This window comes from Manis pentadactyla, chromosome X (genome assembly GCF_030020395.1).
Source record: "Manis pentadactyla isolate mManPen7 chromosome X, mManPen7.hap1, whole genome shotgun sequence".
Classification (NCBI taxonomy): Eukaryota; Metazoa; Chordata; class Mammalia; order Pholidota; family Manidae; genus Manis; species Manis pentadactyla.
Window position 1 is genome coordinate 121,765,625 of NC_080038.1, and position 18,032 is coordinate 121,783,656.

Below are 18,032 nucleotides of genomic sequence, written 5' to 3' on the forward strand. Positions count from 1 at the left end.
GGAACGAGTAAATAATTTGGTAAAGTCTCACTGCCAGGAAGTGGCAAAACTGAGATTTCAGACACCTGGTATGCCTGATTCCAAAGCCAATGCCCTTTAGACAATACTCATTCCCTACGATTATTCACTGCCTTTAGCTTCTCCCATGAGAAAACCTGCCAGGAGCAAATTCCGTCATCAATGCGGATGCACATCCCAGGAGGCTTGGGAGTCTAGCCTAAGAACGGTTTTAAGCAGAGAAGTCTGAGATGAGTCTCAACTCTAACGAACTGGAGTCGAGGCAGTGATTCTGAAGTAGGATTAAAAAGATAGAAAGCAAAGCTTCCTGGAGGCCAACATAAATAGGAAAACACATTCTTTCTCATCACGAGTTATTTACGTTTCTGCTGTAGCCATCGTCTTCCTGGAGTCTCTAAGCTGTCCCAGTGTCTCTTTGACACCCAGTGGAGGTGGCAGCTTCCAAAACCTCCATATATTGCCTTCTCTTCTCATTTGCATTGCTCACGTTAAGCTCTGTGCAGCAGTGCGGACCCAGGGACAGCTTTTAAATTATGTCAATAAGATGTAGGGATTTTTATTTGTTCTGATAGCAAACTTTATTAAACATTTTTTCTACAATAGCTACATTCCCACAAGGCTGCTTCCATAAGGTCGTCAATAGGAGCTGGTGTGAAATTAAATTCAACTATATTTACCTTGGAAAGCTTCCTCCATGGCTTCTTATTAACCATCCAGGGCAAGGGAAATCCAAATGCAGATTTAAGAACTGCCACTACAGTTTGGTACAAGAAAGCTCAAGAAGTAGGAAATAGAGAAATAATTGTGCCATCTTTGAATGAAAAAGAAAAAAGACTCATTGTGCCTTTTACAATGACCCTTTAAATAAATCAATGATTTTCTGAAAATAACTAATGTTTTAATGTATTAGAAGTGGTTAGTTCTTTGTCAAATACCACATTCCTGCCAGCCCAGTTGTACTTGAGCAAATGCCGTGTTTCAATTTCTTAACTCACTCAGTCTTCTAATATAGGAATCAGAATAGTCCATCACAAATGTGCAAAAAGCTATCTGATATGTTCATGTGGGCTAAGATGAAGAATCTCTGACTGATAATAGGGTGGCTATCCACACAGCCACTGGATTCCTTTTCAGCTAAGAATCCCCAGCAAGGACTAGACACTACTTTCTTCCTCTTGCTTTTATTCTACTCAAGGCAGAACTGCAAGTCTAGAACAGAAGTTCTCTAACTATGGAAGTTTACTAGTTGAAGCATGGCTTCTCAATGCTTTAATGCTTTGAGCACCTTCAGAGTTCCCTGAGCTGTTTGTTAAAATGGAGATTACAGGGCTGAATCCCTCAAGAGACAGATTCAGGAGATTGGAGTGAAGCCCAGGCATCTGTATTTTAAGTGCCTCAGGTGGTCCTACTGAAACATGTGGTCAAAAGGCCTCAATTGCAGAAATACTGTTTTTTGGCCCTCATTATAAATTCTCAGGGCTCAGTGGGAGATGCCAAAGCCACTTACTAGAATATGTCCTTCTAACTTCAAATAGTTTATCCAAGTGGAACTAGATGAAGTAGGTAATTTGGATTGCAAAGGAAAAACTGGTACGTATGAGAAGTATGAGTTTAATGGACTAGAACGTAAAACTCAGAATCTAAGAGTACTAAGTATGAAAACCTTACAGAAAAGAGTAATGAGAAGATAATAGGAAAAAAACCTGCAAGAGTAAAGCATACACAGTATAATATAGTTCATGGACTTGGACTTTGATGTTGCTGTCCTCCAATACAATTTTAAACTAGAAACAGTTTGTAATATCATTGTCAGGGACTGACTTTTGTATGACTATATACCTTTTCAGTTAAGTTACTTACAAGAAACATAAAAGCTCATGTTTATGTCCCCAGAACTACCTATGGGCACCTTCAAAGCCTTCTTAATTCCCCTGAGACCTGATCTTCTCTAAGAATGGTTTGAAGGGAAATGAGTGGCAGAGAACTAATAAGCATTTACAGTGCAGAAAGCGTTTCTCAACAAAATGCTTAGGTTCTAATGCTTTTAGTGGTGGTGAATTTAATATGAACACTTACTTTAAAAGCGTTCCATTGTCAATTACTAATGAAAATGAAATACTGATTATCATATTTAAGCTGTCAAGATAGTAGATTAAACATTTTAAGGTGCTTGAGAAGAGATTTTTGTTTGCTACAATCTAAATTTGAAAAACAAACAATAGGCTTAGTCTTCTGGGCTGCATTTTTAAGCCTGTTTTGGTTTTGAGAAATGTCCTAGTACATTGAGAAATAGTCCTAGTGCATTTTTAGCTTTGTCATGATTGTCTCATAAGAATGTGATTCATCTAGACTTTTATGCAGTTTAGAGTTGAGGTTGGTTTTCAATTTCACTCTTGAATAGCCAATTCAGCAAATCCAGGTGCCTTTTAATAATTTGGTACTGCATGTGACATCTTACAGAAATCTTTGGCACCCGATTTTAAATAGTAAGTGCTCTGTAGACAGTAGAAAGGCAAGATTGTTATAGGTCCAGAGTTCTTGGCAATTAAAAAAAAAAAGAACTTTACAGCTCAGAAGTTTACCCATTTTTTTCTTTTTCTTTCTATTAATAGAAATAATGGATGACTGTTCGACCAATTGCAATGGAAATGGAGAGTGTATCTCCGGCCATTGTCATTGTTTCCCAGGATTCCTTGGGCCTGACTGTGCTAGAGGTAATGTTTTGTTTTCTGATTGATTAGCAGAAGAGATGTCATTTGAGAATTCAGAATTGGTAGCAGTAGCAGAAAGAAGAGGAGGACAGTAACAGCAGCAACAATAGCAGCAATAGCTTTGTGGTGCTTCTTCTAATTCCTAGTATTACCCCAGTTCTATGGGCAAAGAAACAACCTCAGAGATGTGAGATAATGTAGTCAAGGTTATGGAGCAGCTGGAATTTGTACAGATGATCTGGCCCAACCTGTACATGAGACTTATATTTCCTTCATAAACAAATTCATAGCTCACGGACTTTAAGAGTGGGCACAGTGGGTAATTGCTTATGCACACCAGTGTAAACTGGAAGGGGTCGGCAATCGCCAAACAGGTAAGTTGCCTAGAAAGTAAAGACTGGGAAGTCAGAAGTCAAACTTGGCAGACTTTACTGTTTCCCAGACTTTCCCACTTTAATTCTTGAAAAGCTTTAAGTAAATCACACTGTGTTTTCCCATAGGCTTACCGTTAGTACTTTAGAGATGTTTTCTGCTCATTTTCAGTGTATTTTTCAAGTTCTAGCCCTGCTAATACTTCAGTCTCAGGTTGCTCAGCCACTCAGTTTCTTTAGCTTAAATTCTGTTCAACAGAGAATGCTACAGCACTTGCTAGATTCCCAGTTCCATGATAGATCTTGAGGTAGTGAGGCTTATGTTGCAGATGATGGCTGGTATTAAAAAATAAATAAGATAGGCAGTACAGGTCCTACCCTCATATACCTTTTCAGTGAAGTTACTTACAGGTCCTACCCTATTTACCCTCATGGAGCCTGGAGTTTTAACTGGGTCACAACAGTGATAAAGTAGAGGAAGTGTTCTAATAAAGGACCGTGCCATGTGTGATGGGAGCAGACATCTGTTCAGCATCAGTAATGTACAGCTTTCTAGAGAGAACATTTTATAATATGAATGACTCCCAGTGTATTCACTTTTTAAATTTTAGGGTTGTTCTTCCTAATAGTAGCATATATCTACTTGAAAAACCAAAGCCCTAGAGAGAAGACCCCTACCTTAAAATAAGATGATGATGAAAATAACAATAATTACTGTCTAAGAGGATGCTGGAATCAAAAGCAAACACTTGAAATAATTTCTCCACTCGAGATATTTTTATAATTTGTCTCTTCCCCAGTCCCATAAGAGGAAAATTCTGTGTGTAATCACAAACATGTTCCTATTTAATAGAAGCTAAGACAGAAATACTACAATTTTTTTGCCTTAAATATTATACAAGAATCAATGGAGAATTGCTCTTTGGAGATTTTAAAAGCATTATAAGAACATTACAAGTTGACTTTCCAACCTTCAGATTCATGCCCTGTGCTGTGTGGCGGGAATGGAGAATATGAGAAAGGGCACTGTGTCTGCCGAAATGGCTGGAAGGGGCCAGAGTGCGACGTTCCCGAAGAGCAATGTATTGACCCAACGTGCTTTGGCCATGGCACCTGCATCATGGGCGTCTGCATCTGTGTGCCAGGATACAAAGGAGAAATATGCGAGGAAGGTCAGAGGACCATTTTAATCTATTGCTTCAGGCTTTTTTCTCACTGAGTTGTCCAACGTATCATTCTGTGCTTCTGGTAGAGATGCAAGTGGTCTTTGCAAATCATAGATGTTCAGCATGCCCTTGGTGCTCGGAACAGGGGACTAGAGTCAAGGATGTTCATGTTTCTTCGGACAGTCTAATATTAACTTGAGGCTAACTATGTGACACTTGCAGAGCAGTAATGAAAAATGGCATTTCCCCCCTCGTTTCTAATGCTTCTTTATGACTGGAGAAATTCCATATTGATGATCTTAGTGTTAGTTCATATGCCTTCATTATTACAGAGTGCACTAGGCTACATCTTACTTTAAAGCACATAATAAAAATAATAATATATGCACATTTAGAACCATTTCGTGAATGTTTTCTTTGGGAGTGATTTGTAATCACCATTATTATTATCGCTTTATATTATTTATTTTTACACACCTCATGCTAAAACTTGACCTCTATGCCTAAGGAAGCCAACTTACCTCTCATGAATTTCAAGGCACTGCCTTTATATTAAAATTCACCCCAAAGGAGCTTTAGCCGTTATACACATACACACACAACATATTTTTAAATGGCAGTCATTCTATCATTTAAAGACAAACATAGGAAAATAAGTTTACTAGTAATCAAACCTTTTTCATGCCACATTTCTCAAATAAGTCTGATTTCTGAAATAATATTAAACCATTACCATGGAAGATGGTCTCATCATAACTGTTGTTCAAGAAAGAGGCTGTTGAAAATGCAGTATAATTGCTTTTTAAAGATGGCTTATTAAGACTTCTAAAGGGTTTAATCTCATTCTGCTCCATGAGCAACCAAGAGTTTAGTTGCCCACGTCCTATTAGCAATAGTAGAATTTTGGTGTGAAGATTGTTCCAGTGATGGCTCCAGGCCTAGACAGGGCACCAGAGTTCCTGAGTTACTTTTGGAAATTGTTTTTATGTCAACCCGACCCCAGTCATTCTATTTAAGTTGTAAATTCAGATGCTGTACAGATACACATACATTTACCAAAACAGTGGTAATCACAACATCTACAATTTGCCATGAAAAATATTTAACCTAATTAATTTAGACCATTGCAATTTAAAATTTGTGAGCAATTGCAAAAGGACCTAGCTTAAATTTGCCTTCTAGGGGTCTCTAAGAAAATTGGTAGAATAACCAAGATAACAAGGAAAAAGGCCTGCCATATTTAATGGTATACATTTTTCAGATGTAATAGAAAATGTGTTTTAAGCCAAGCAATAGAAAATGTGTTTTAAGCCAACAGACCAGGAACCCACAGGCTGAACTAGACATATGGATTGATTTTGTTTGGTTCACAAACTGGTGATGGTATGGTGGTGTTTCTGTTGTTTAATGTGACTTATTTGCCACAATTTAAAACTAGAGAAGTGTCATTTTTAAAAATCTCTATTTCTTGCATTTTTTGAGCAACTAGAAAGTCTGATAACCCTAGCCTCACATTCCTACACCGTGACAGCTGGAGCCAAATAAAGGCAGCTCCCTTTCAACTGGACACTTGCTGTCAGTTCACTCCCAATACACTCTGTTTTCTTACATCCAGCCCATCTCATTTATGTCTGCTACCTGCCTGGTCACCATATAACTTTGTGCCTCTGATTGAAGTATGACTCACCTATTCATTGAAGGTGGACTTTTAATATAAAAAAAACTCTATTAAGTTGAATGTGAGTTTGCTTATTAAAATTATTGTTGTCTTTTAGCATAACAAAATGGCCTCCTCCTAAAACAAGATTCTGTACTTTTAACTTGCCTTCTCCCTCTAAATAACAAACTAAATCAAATTAGATGTACCTTCTGGAATTTATTGCTGATTAGCAGCTCAGGTATGAAAACAATGTGTTAATGACCCTGAGATCAGGGGCTAATTATAATGGCAATAACACTAATTATAATAATGCTTAGTTAGACTTACTCTGTTCCATGACCACAAGCCACGCCTTAAAACTAGGCCGGTTTTGCAAATGAAGGCAGGTTGTATCGTTCTGTTTCCACTGCTGGGAAAGCAATTAATAGCATACGTCCTTATTGGTAAGTTTTTTTTTTAGTTGCAACTGATATGTGTGTTTCAAAGACTACAAATTTGGAAATCAATCTTCCCATTTCTCATGGAACAGTCACTCAGTAAAAGGACAAAGCAGTTTTTCCCAAGGCAGGCATATGAGTCTACTTCTACAATAGCTTATACATTTGTAAGGATGTGTACAAAATTTGCAGATTCACAGAATCAGAGACAAAGAGAATTGGATCTGTGGTAGTCCAAAACATTGATAACTATATCACAGTGTCCTGATGTGAGAAGCCACAAAGAAAAAGAAAAATTTTAATCAGGCTTAAAAGGTTGCATTTTCAGTGTTTCTAAGGAATCAATGAGATAGTATAATACATTGATTATATTGTGTGATTTCATGCAACGGCAGTCACCTCATCCACAACCTTGAATAATCTAACCTTAAAAATATATTTTATATATATATATATATATATAAACCCCGCTGGACACATCAGGTGAAAGCCATTTCTCAGACCTACAATTCCAGTTTCAGAAAATACAAGAATGACTTGGTAAAAACTCTTGGTCTTTTTTGCAAAGCTGAGGAATTCCTTCCTACTCAAGGCCCACACTGGTCCACACATTCATTCGTGTGGGAGTTCTACACACTGCTCACAGTTTCACACAACATATGTGTGTGTTTCCTTCTTCTAAATTTAAGATGCAACCTTTATGAGACCCTAGTATATTTTTAAGTGTTAATAACCTTCTGGGTTTGAACACAGCTTTTGCATAAGTCATTTTAGTGCCCAATTAAAACAAGATTAATGATTTAATATTACGAAGTCAATATGAGTATAGGTTTCATTATCCTAAGGTGTACTGGCCACACCTGTTCCATTTTAACCTTCTTCTTCTCTTTTGGACCGTCAGAGGACTGCTTAGACCCGATGTGTTCCAGCCATGGCATCTGTGTAAAAGGAGAATGTCACTGTTCTACTGGTTGGGGAGGAGTCAACTGTGAAACTCCACTTCCTATATGTCAAGAGCAGTGCTCAGGACACGGGACTTTTCTTATGGACACTGGAGTGTGCAGCTGCGATCCCAAGTGGACTGGATCTGACTGCTCAGCAGGTAGGCACATTGGCGTTATCGTTATCTTCTCGTCCTTCCTCCACTCCCAGGTTCTCACTGGTCTTTCCCTTAAGGTAATATTAAAGCCTGATCTGTATGTCTTCATGGGTCATAAAGGGCTTCCCAATTTCCTAGGCTAGTATCTCACTGGATTTTTCATGTAAAACACACTGCTTATCTTTTAACCATATTTTTCATTGCCAGAGTTCTATGCTTGAACCACTGTCCCCATTCTGTATTCTCTTGTAGTTAGTTCACCCATTTCTGTCGCCTACTATCCATTATATAGACTACTTCAGATCTAGATCTCTCCCAAACTTGAATAATTCTTCATTTCTAACCTTCTGCTGAATGTTTCCATTGGGTGTCTCATCACTTAAAAACACACCTGAGCCTCGGAACTCCACTCTATTTACATACTGTCATAGTGCTGCCCAATTACTCTTCCCACAACTCCACTTTCCTTTTGCTATCCCCCACCATGACATCATCCACAGTTCTCCATTGTCTATAGGTAAACTTCAGATGGCCTCATCTGTTATTAAAACCCCTCATCTGCTATTCCAAATCTCTATCTCCAGCTTATCTTCTACTTCTGCTTCCTACATAAATCCTTCCTCCTGCCAAAGTAATCTGTACGCTCTCCTTTACCCCCAAAATATTATATATTCACCATTGCTCTATGCCCTTTCCTCAGCATGGAATGCTGTTACCTTCTCACCTATGAAAATCCAACTCATCTACCAAGACCAACTACAGTTTTAGTCATTCTATAAAACTTTGTCTGATCACATCAACAGGATCCTCTGAAATCCAACTGTACTCACTGCTAGAGAGTAAAAAGGACATTGTGATGTAGGTATTTGTGCACATGACTTGTTTTTCCACCTAAACTAAAAGTAATGGGTCATTCCTTCTATTTTTTTCTTATCCTTAGGCCATGTGCTCATTAAACGAATAATAATAATAACTCCTACAAAGTCTCTGCTTTTGTTAAATTTTGTTGAGGATGTAAAATGACATGTGATAAAGCAGGAAGGACAGGTCCTCTGTGAGACTTTTTATACCACTGAATTAGTTTAGGAGCCACAAAAAATCTGCAATCCTATGCTATAAAGAAACAGAAGAATTCCTCTGTTGAGAGAATTAATTCTCATATACTACTTTGCTGTACAAAATTTTGTTGCCTCACATAGAAGTAAGATGGGGGAGAAGACTGCATTTTGCAATTCACAATGATTAAAATGCTAAAGACAATGTAGTAAGAACTAAAATGCAAATCTTAAGAATCATTTGCACATTTAGCAAATGTATGCATGTGTGGCATAGCGCTCAGTGCTGGGCATGTAGTGGTGAATAAGATGAATGTGGTCCTTGCACAAAAGGAGCTTATAGTCTAGTGGAGGAGACACACTGAGCAAGTTAGAAGAGGGTTATGAAAGGGAAGTAGCTCTGTATTATTAGACTGTGTAGTATGGCTCTAACCTGATTATTAACTTATTTACTAAATGTTATTGAACACCTTCCATTCTTCCATGTGTCAGATATAATGTCATGGCCTAGAACCTCAAGTTTCAAATTATAATATTCATATTGGTATTAATATTAGAGCATGCACTTGCGGAACAATTATTATGTATATTAGGCACTATTCTAAGTGGTGTATACATATTCACTTAATCTTCATAATGACTGTGTGAGATGGATACCCCATTTTACAGATGAGGAAACTGTGGCCCAGAGAGGTTAAATAACTTGCTCTAAGTCACCCATAGAACAGGTATCAGAGTCAGAATTTGACTAAGATATCCTGGCTTCACATTCTATCCATTTAACCACTATACTGTACTGTCCTAGGGACCCATCACCAAACTCACCATGTATAAAAAGGTATCATTGTTACACTCTGTCCAGGCCCTGTGCCACAAGATACAAAGAAGGAGCAGCTCGTTTTTTCTATGAGAAGAGGCCCTACAGTCAGGCAAGACTTTGGAGAAGTCTTAACACTTGAATGAACACTAGAAAGATGGTCACATGTTCATCAGGTAGACAAGAGAGGAAAGAACATTCCAAGCAGATGGAGTAACTTAAATAAATAGAGATGTGAATCCAAATGACCCATTTGGGGACTTGCAAATCATCAGATATAACTGCAGCCTAGGAATCCAGGAGATAAAATTGGAGAGATGGGCAGGGATCAGAGCACAGGAAACTGTATTTATATACCATGCTAAGGAATTTGCATTTCCTCTTGACACAATAGGAAGCTGCTTAGTGGTTTAAAACAATTGCATTTTAGATGTACCACTCTGCCAGCAACTGAGAGGAGTGATTGGAGGGAATGGTACAGGAACATCCGAGACAAAGGCAGCGTGGTTATTGGAGTAGGCCAGGAGTGAGATGGCGGGGAGGGCCTGAACTGAACCTGTACCTGTAAGAGTGGCAAGGTGGGGACAGAGCAGAGAGGAGTTACAATGGGAGTTGAACAAGCGAGGAGCCGGGGTAGGCCCTTCAGGTAACTGGGTAAAAGGAAGTGCTACCAGCTAAAGAGAAAAAGCCAAGTTGGAAAAGCCAGTTCCGTGAAGAAGGGCAGACATGGTGAGCTCAGTTGTGGATGTGCTGAGTTGGCGGTATCTGCACAAGATTCAGGGGAATATGGCCAGTGAGGGATTGATAGTCAAGAGTGAAATTTATATAAGTGAGAATCCTGAACCAAAGACAAATTCTGGGATACGGGTCAGACCTTATGAATGCACATTATTGTCCAAGAAGAGTATGGAAAATGAGAATGGAGGAAGTCAGAACCCTAGAGAACACCAATATTTAGTGTATTTACCATGCAAGTGTTCTTAAATTGAGTCGAAAACACGCCTATTTCTGTGTCTATATATGACTTAGTAAACACTTCTTGGTTGAATAGTGTTTCTGTATCATACAGTCTCTCCCTCAGGCTACTCACTTCCCTTATGTGGCCTTCCTGATGCCTCAGAATTGGGTAAAATTCCTGGTAATATACCACTCACCAGTTGCAAAAATTCAAATATTTGTATTTCCAGTGAATTGACATTAAATTCAATTACTGAGAGTTTCTCTTCCCCAGCCCACCCCTCCAACCTAATAGGCACAGACATGCACCAGTCCTGCTGGCAAAGAAGAAAATTGTGCAGAAGAGGGGGGAAAGGCTAATTATGAACATGCCTCTACACTCATCCTCCTTCCCTCTTTTCCAGATGAAGTTCCCTAAACCCTACCATAATCCTCCCTCACCTCAAACTACCCTTACTGACCAAAAAAAAAATCAAATGAGGAGAAAAAAATGAGAGCCCCATAGAAGATTCAGTCTGGAAGAAAGTGTAGAGATAACTGGTTCGATGGTTTCCCAAACATAGTGGCCCCTAGTCTGCCTGCCTCACCATCCCTAAGGCTTCTAATGCACGGACGCACAGAGAGGTTAAGCAGTTTGCTCTGAGGAGTGTGAGTCTACCTCCTAATTTAATTATTCATTTACCAAACATTTATTGAGCTCCTATAATGTCCACATCAGAATGCAAAGCAATTGGATACTTTATATGAAGCACATATAAAGTTGGGGAGACAAATGTGAACAGAGATGTAAAATATTTTTCACTAAGTGCCATGCCAAGAGAGAAATGCCATGGTTAAGGTGTACTTAACCATTCCTTATCTGAAGGCCTAGGAGGTGGTCACAGAAGACTTCACAGGTCATGAAGGGGCCTGTATACCACACCTAGGAGTTTGGACTTGATCCTGAAGACAATGGGAAAGCCACTGAAGGGGTTTAAGGAAGTTAATATCATAAGCATATTTGTATTTTAGGAAGATCACTCTGACAATAGTTTAGAGAATGCAGTAAAAATGATGAAAAGTTGATATATGGGAATTTAAGCACAGATGCAAGGAAGGGACAGACTGGAGAGAGTCTAGGAAATAGTACTTGGTTACTGTTTAAGAGTAAGGGGAGGCGAGAATTTTCACTGACTCAGCAATTTCTACATTGGAAGACTGAATGCATGGTAACACCACTAATGGAAATATGAAATGTTCACATAATAAAGCAAATTTCACTGAACACCTACTACGTGCTACATGCTGGGCTCTTGGAATAACATTGGTGAGGAAGACCCAGATTCCTGTGCTAGTGGAGCTTGCAGTCTGGATGGAGAAACAGGCAATAAACAACATCCAAGAACATACAAATTTTTGAAACAGAAGGAAACTGAGGGCCAGAGAGGTTAAATAACTTGTTCAAGACCATATACCTGGCTAGTAAGAAACCAGCAAATAGAAACCAGGTCTGTTGATTTCATTTCATATCTAGTATTCTTTTCAGCCCTTTACCTTTACCCCTACCAAAGGAAGAAGGAAGAGTTAGACAAGGAGCAGGACCTCAGGTGAACAGGGTAGGCTACTGAAAGGGGAAAGTTCAAGGAGATGAAGGGCATCAAATATGAAGTGCATGAATGATGCATTTTTGTCCAGAGATCCTGGACTGAAGTCATATTTATCCATTCTGGACCCAATAGAAAAAGAAGCATTTCTTGCTGAAAGAAGCAAAAGGGTGAACAGGTATGACCCAAAATGCAGCAGCCTCCCGAGCAAAAGGCTTCCAAATTGAAAAAATAAGGGAAGGAAATGCCTTCCAAATCTCCAGTGCCATGGTAGGAGTAGTCCTTCTGTGATTTTTAAGCTCCATAAAGGTTGTTCCCACAGAGCATATTTAACCATCGAGATGATCTCACTGTGCGGACTTAATTGAGTGCGCTTAGTACAGGGAGCAATTTAACATCTGATTCTTATAATGGATCATGTCATTTCAAAGGTGGATATGCTCTTTGCCATTGATCATTTTCTTCCTCTAAGCTCAGAAGCTTAGCTGTTAGCATGTTAACTGTGCTGCTCTGATACCAACGGGACAGCAATGAATGGTTTACTGGTTATTTTCAGTCTGTTTTCTAGGTACATTGAGTGTTGTAAGTGGTGCTGAATTGATATACTTACTGTAGGTTCTTTAACCTGAAGGCCTCATGGTACTTCACAAACGTTGATTCATTAGTCTTTAAAAACCTCAAGGGGGACACAATAGAAGGGTGTTACAACGTGGTTTAGATTTGGATATACCACAGGTCAAATCATGCTCCCTTAAAATACAACTCCTTGCCATGAAATCTCAATAATAACATTTAGCCTATACTAAAGATATTCACCCCCTAACCTCTAATATCAACATTGCAAAATGCATCTGCTATATTTCTTTCATAAAATATGGCTTCTCTTGGTCACTTAGTGTTTGAGGGGGAGCATTAAAGCAGAGTTTAGAGCTTTATATTCCTCTCTTCTTCATGAAACTTCCTCTGAGCCACTCTGTCTATTGTTATTTGCATATAACTGACAGCAAAATTCATAGAAGGTAAGCATTCACACAGGACAACTCTTGCCCTTCTCTACTGTGATCCCTTCTTATTATTATACTGTATCTTAGAAATGGATTGATCAGAGAAATATGGAACATTAGGCCCTGACATATTTCTGAACATACTCTTTGCTATACCACAGAAATCATATGGTTTACAATCCTTGTATGTCCCATCAAACCAGGGTTAGTTCCTGAAGATCCCATAAGCTTTGTTATAAGGATATTTGTTTTCAGGCTATCCTATAGCATGTGGCCATCTTGTCCATTAGAGGGATGATTGTGTGTGTGTGTGTATTCACAGCACAGTGACCTTGAGTAACTCACTTAATTTCTTGGAGTCTCAGCTGCCTCATTTTTGAAATGGTAAAATATTAATCAAACGGCCCTTAAGGCCCCTTCTAACACTGAGATCTGTGATTCTTGATCCTGTATATTGAGCTGTTGACACTGATTATGAATGGTTCATGGATACAGTCCATAAATTCTCTTAACTCCATATTGTGTATAGTGAGAAAATATTAATTGTAAATAGTTTTGTTTTCATTATAAAGACATCCACACTTTGATATATAGACCATGTCATTTGAGAATTTACCTCTATTTATAGAGATATATATGCACACACACATAAACATGTGTGTATGTATATATATATCTTCATTATAACAGTGTCTCGTTATGTTTTTAAGTGTTCCCTAAAGGATGGTGATATGCATCTACTAATAAAACAGATAATTAGAGGAGGAAGTTGTAAGAGGCTCATATAATTATTGTTGCTAGGGAAACTTTCCTTGATTATACAAGTACCATGTGCTTTAATAACATTATTAGTTTTTCCCTTTATTGAAAATACTAATAATCAAAAGATTTTCATCTGATGCTACATGTCTATCACATACAATGCATTAGTTTCCTGCAATTTCCAGGTATTGATTAAGCCGTTTGAAATATACACTGTATTTTTCCTACAGCCATTACAGTAACAGCAGAGTCAGACATGCCATTTGATAGAAAAAGGTTTGTTCAAAATGTAATGCATGTGCTCCTGGCACAACTATGTAGCCATTCATCATGCCATTGAAGAGAAAAGTCTACTCATATATAGAGTAACTGGAATTTAGCATCTTCAATAGAAAAGAGATAATTAATGTCACCAGATTAGGAACCTAGGATGGCAGGTACTTTTTCCTATTCCATTCTGGACATAACACCTGAATGTCCTAGGAACAGGAGCTGAGTTCTCAGAAGAAATGTTTACATTACTTAGCAAACCATATCATGATGCTACAAATTCCCTGGACTTAAGAAAAGCTTAAATATAGGCAACTAGTCACTGAAACATGATGAGAGATTTTATAGCACTTTGTAGGGTACACAGACACAAGGCTTATGGATAATTCCTATGTAGGCTTAATTATCTTTAACTTGCTAGTCAAAGTATGAAAACATCTGATTGAATTTATTTTAATGTAATTATTTTTCTGCTCATTAAAAAATAAAGGATAAACCTTAAGGTGACTCTGATTTGATTGATTTAATAAAACAAACCCTGCTTGAAACATAGTGGCTACACCATTAACACTACAGTGAGGTCAAAGTGTTAACTCTGGATTATTGAATCAGCAACTAAGTTGATTGGTGGCACTAGAAATACAACTCCAAAGCATCCTTAGGAGAATTCCAAGTCAAGTGAAGTGTGTAAGACTGAATCAACAGAAATATTCTTGGACAGTAGGTGTGGAATGGGGAAAAAAATCATACTGTGATCATGATTTCCTAGCAACACATCCTACTCAGAGATGGTTTATCACCCCTGAAGCCTATTTTTTTGTCCCAAGTGAAAATAGAAGTTGAACCCCAAAACATTCTCAGATTCAAAAGTCCCTTATCTTCATAAAAGAGAGTTCATTTAATGGCCATAAGTGTATGTACAGCAAGGTGAACCCAAAGCACATCAACTATCAAATGTTTTCAAAATACGTCTTTTACATTTTCTTCTGAGACAAAAAAACCCGCACCTGTTATGCTATCATTAGCAGGCAACAATGCAAAAATCCAGTGAAACTTTTGACAGTTTGACAAGTTTGAACTAACAGACAAATTTGCAGCTGCCTCTCTGTAAATGTGAGCTAACCCTACTGACTGTTCCACGACATTAAAGCTTTACATTTGTTTTTCAAACCAGGAACATATATTTAAATAAGGTGGCAATTGTGAGGCAAGAAAAGCGTCAGATGTGTGCTTTTCTCCATGATTAAAGTACAGTTAACAGTAGAGAATACATTTGGATGGACCAACAGGAGCTGCCAAAGAAAGCAGGTGAATTTTGTGCTTCCCTATTAAGTGCACCCCTCTTATTTACTCCACTCCTATTCTGAGCCCCATGTCTGTTTGCTATTTCACATTTTTTCTCAATTCATGTGTATGTGAAGTGAAAATAAGCCCAGAAAATGGTGTACCTGAAAGGTATATTGGGCCCTGTAGGTGAGACTCTGTAGGAAAGTAACTCCCTGGGTCCCTACCTCCGCAGTGTGACCTTCTGCCGCGGCGCTCCTCTGATGGGAGGCAGACGAAGAAAGGCTTTATAGTGGAGATGGCTGAGAGAGGTTGAAGGAAGCTGGAATTCAACTGTGTAAAATTGGTGGCCAGGACACAGGGACAGATCAAAATAAGTCGTCCAAATGCTGCATACCAAAATCAGATGATTGGAGGTATTAAAGAGACCCCATGTATCTCTCCCAAATAAATTGAGTGATATTTTCATTCCTGTAATAAAACTACCCTGCAGATCAAAGATGGCAGCATGAGAGGTGAGACAGAGGCTTCCTCCTAAAACCGCATATAATACAAAAATATAATTAATACAACTAACCCTGAGAGAGCAACAGGAAAGAGGACTGCACCAGATTGCCTACACCTGCAGAAAAGAGCAGACCCCACGGAACAGGGTAACATACCAAAGCTGTGGCCAGGCGGGACCCAAGCCCTTCCCCCACCCAAGGTCACTGTCAGGAGGAAGAGAAACAGAGCAGGGAGGGAGTGGAGGCCTGGGACTGCTGAATCCCTAACTCCGGAGATCTGCTCTGAGAGCTCAAACCTACATTTCATGGTGCTTTCATGATACTCTCATGATTACAGGGTTGGAAAACTAAAACAGGCAGAATTCCTGGAGAGACTGAGATTCCAGCAGCTTGTGGAAAGCAGGGATCCATATCCAGCTGCTCTGGGACAAAAGCTTATACCTGTGTGCTCAGCCCACTGGTTCAGGCAGTGGAGACAGACATAGCAGCCGGGAAGCAGGAAACAGCTCTTTCCTCCTCCCAGGCACCAGTACCGCTCCCCTGCGACCCCTGACATTGCTTCAGGGGCTAAGCAGCTCCAGAGTAGAGCTTCTGGACACGAGAGGGTGCCGTATACAAATATAAAACACCAAAGGAACCTGGTCCAGAGTAAAATTATTAATACAACTCCCAAGAAAGATTTAAATGACATGGACCTCATGACTCTTCCTGAAAGGGAGTTCAAAATAAAAAACATGCTCATGGAGGTACAGAAAGATATTCAAGAACTCAGGAATGAATTCTGGTTGGAGATCCAATTGTTGAAGAGCACAATGGAGGGTACTAAAAGCAGATTGGATATGGTGGAGGAGACGATAAATGAAATAGAAACTAGAGAAGAGGAATACAAAGAAGCTGAGGCACAGAGAGAAGAAAGGATCTCTAAGAATGAAAGAATATTGAGAGAACTGTGTGACCAATCCAAACACAACTATATTCGCATTATAAGGTAGCAGAAGAAGAAGAGAGAGAAAAGGGGATAGAAAGTGTCTTTGAGGAGGTAATTGCTGAAAAATTCCCCAATCTGGGGAAGGAGATAGTCTCTCAGGCCATGGAGATCTACAGATCTCCCAACACAAGGGACCCAAGGAAGACAATACCAAGACATATAGTAATTAAAATGGCAAAGATCAAGGATAAGGACAGACTAGTAAAAGCAGCCAGAGAGAGAAATAAGATCACATACAAAGGAAAGCACATCAGGCTAACATCAGACTTCTCAGCAGAAACCTTACAGGCCAGAAGGGAGTGGCATGATGTATTTAATGCAATGAAGCAGAAGGGCCTGGAACCAAGATTACTTTATCTGGCAAGATTATCATTTAAATTTGAAGGAGGGATTGAACAATTTCCAGATAAGCAAAAGCTGAGAGAATTTACCTCCCACAAACTATCTCTGCTGGACTGATATAGATGGAAGTGTTCCTAAGGTTTAATAGCTGTCACCAGAGGTAATAAAACCACAGAGAAGAAAGCAGAACAGCTAATTACTAAGCAAATGCAAAATTAAATTGACTATCCCCAAAGTCAATCAAGCGATAGACAAACAGTACAGAATATGATACCTAATATATAAAGAATGGAGGAGGAAGAAAAAGGAGGAGAAAAAGAAAAGAAACTCACTTTAAACCCAAAGACATACACACTCTAAAAGTGAAGGGATGGAAAAAGATATTTCATGCAACTAATAGAAAAAAGCGGGAGTTGTAGTACTTGTATCAGACAAAATAGATACCAAAACAAAGAAAGTCACAAGAGACAAAGAAGGACATTACATAATGATAAAGGGGTCAATCCAACAAGAAGATATAACCATTATAAATATCTATGCTCCCAACACAGGAACACCTACATATGTGAAACAAATACTAACTGAATTAAAAGAGGAAATAAAATGCAATGCATTCATTCTAGGAGACTTCAACACTCCACTCACTCTGAAGGACAGATCAACCAGACAGAAAATAAATAAGGACACAGAGGCACTGAACAACACATTAAAACAGATGGACCTAACATACATCTACAGAACTCTACACCCAAAAGCAGCAGAATACACATTCTCCTCAAATGCACATGGAACATTTTCAAGAATAGATCATATACTAGGCCACAAAAAAGAGCCTCAGTAAATTAAAAAAGATTGAAATTGTAACAACCAGTTTCTCAGACTACAAGGGTATGAAACTAGAAATAAATTATGCAAAGAAAATGAAAAATCCCATAAAAACATGGAGGCTTCACAACATGCTCCTAAATACCCAATGAATCAATGACCAGATAAAAACAGAGA

General features: G+C 38.7%; 1 protein-coding gene across 2 annotated transcripts in view; it reads left to right on the plus strand.

The window, feature by feature from the left end:
- The window catches only part of TENM1 (teneurin transmembrane protein 1), a 735,522-nt gene that overhangs the window by 492,085 nt on the left and 225,405 nt on the right, over positions 1-18,032 (plus strand). For both annotated transcript variants that reach the window (XM_036880853.2, XM_036880855.2), the window contains exons 11-13: positions 2,631-2,732; positions 4,078-4,272; positions 7,265-7,465. In XM_036880853.2, the coding sequence (XP_036736748.2) occupies positions 2,631-2,732; positions 4,078-4,272; positions 7,265-7,465 (498 nt within the window). The remainder of the gene's footprint in view (positions 1-2,630; positions 2,733-4,077; positions 4,273-7,264; positions 7,466-18,032) is intronic.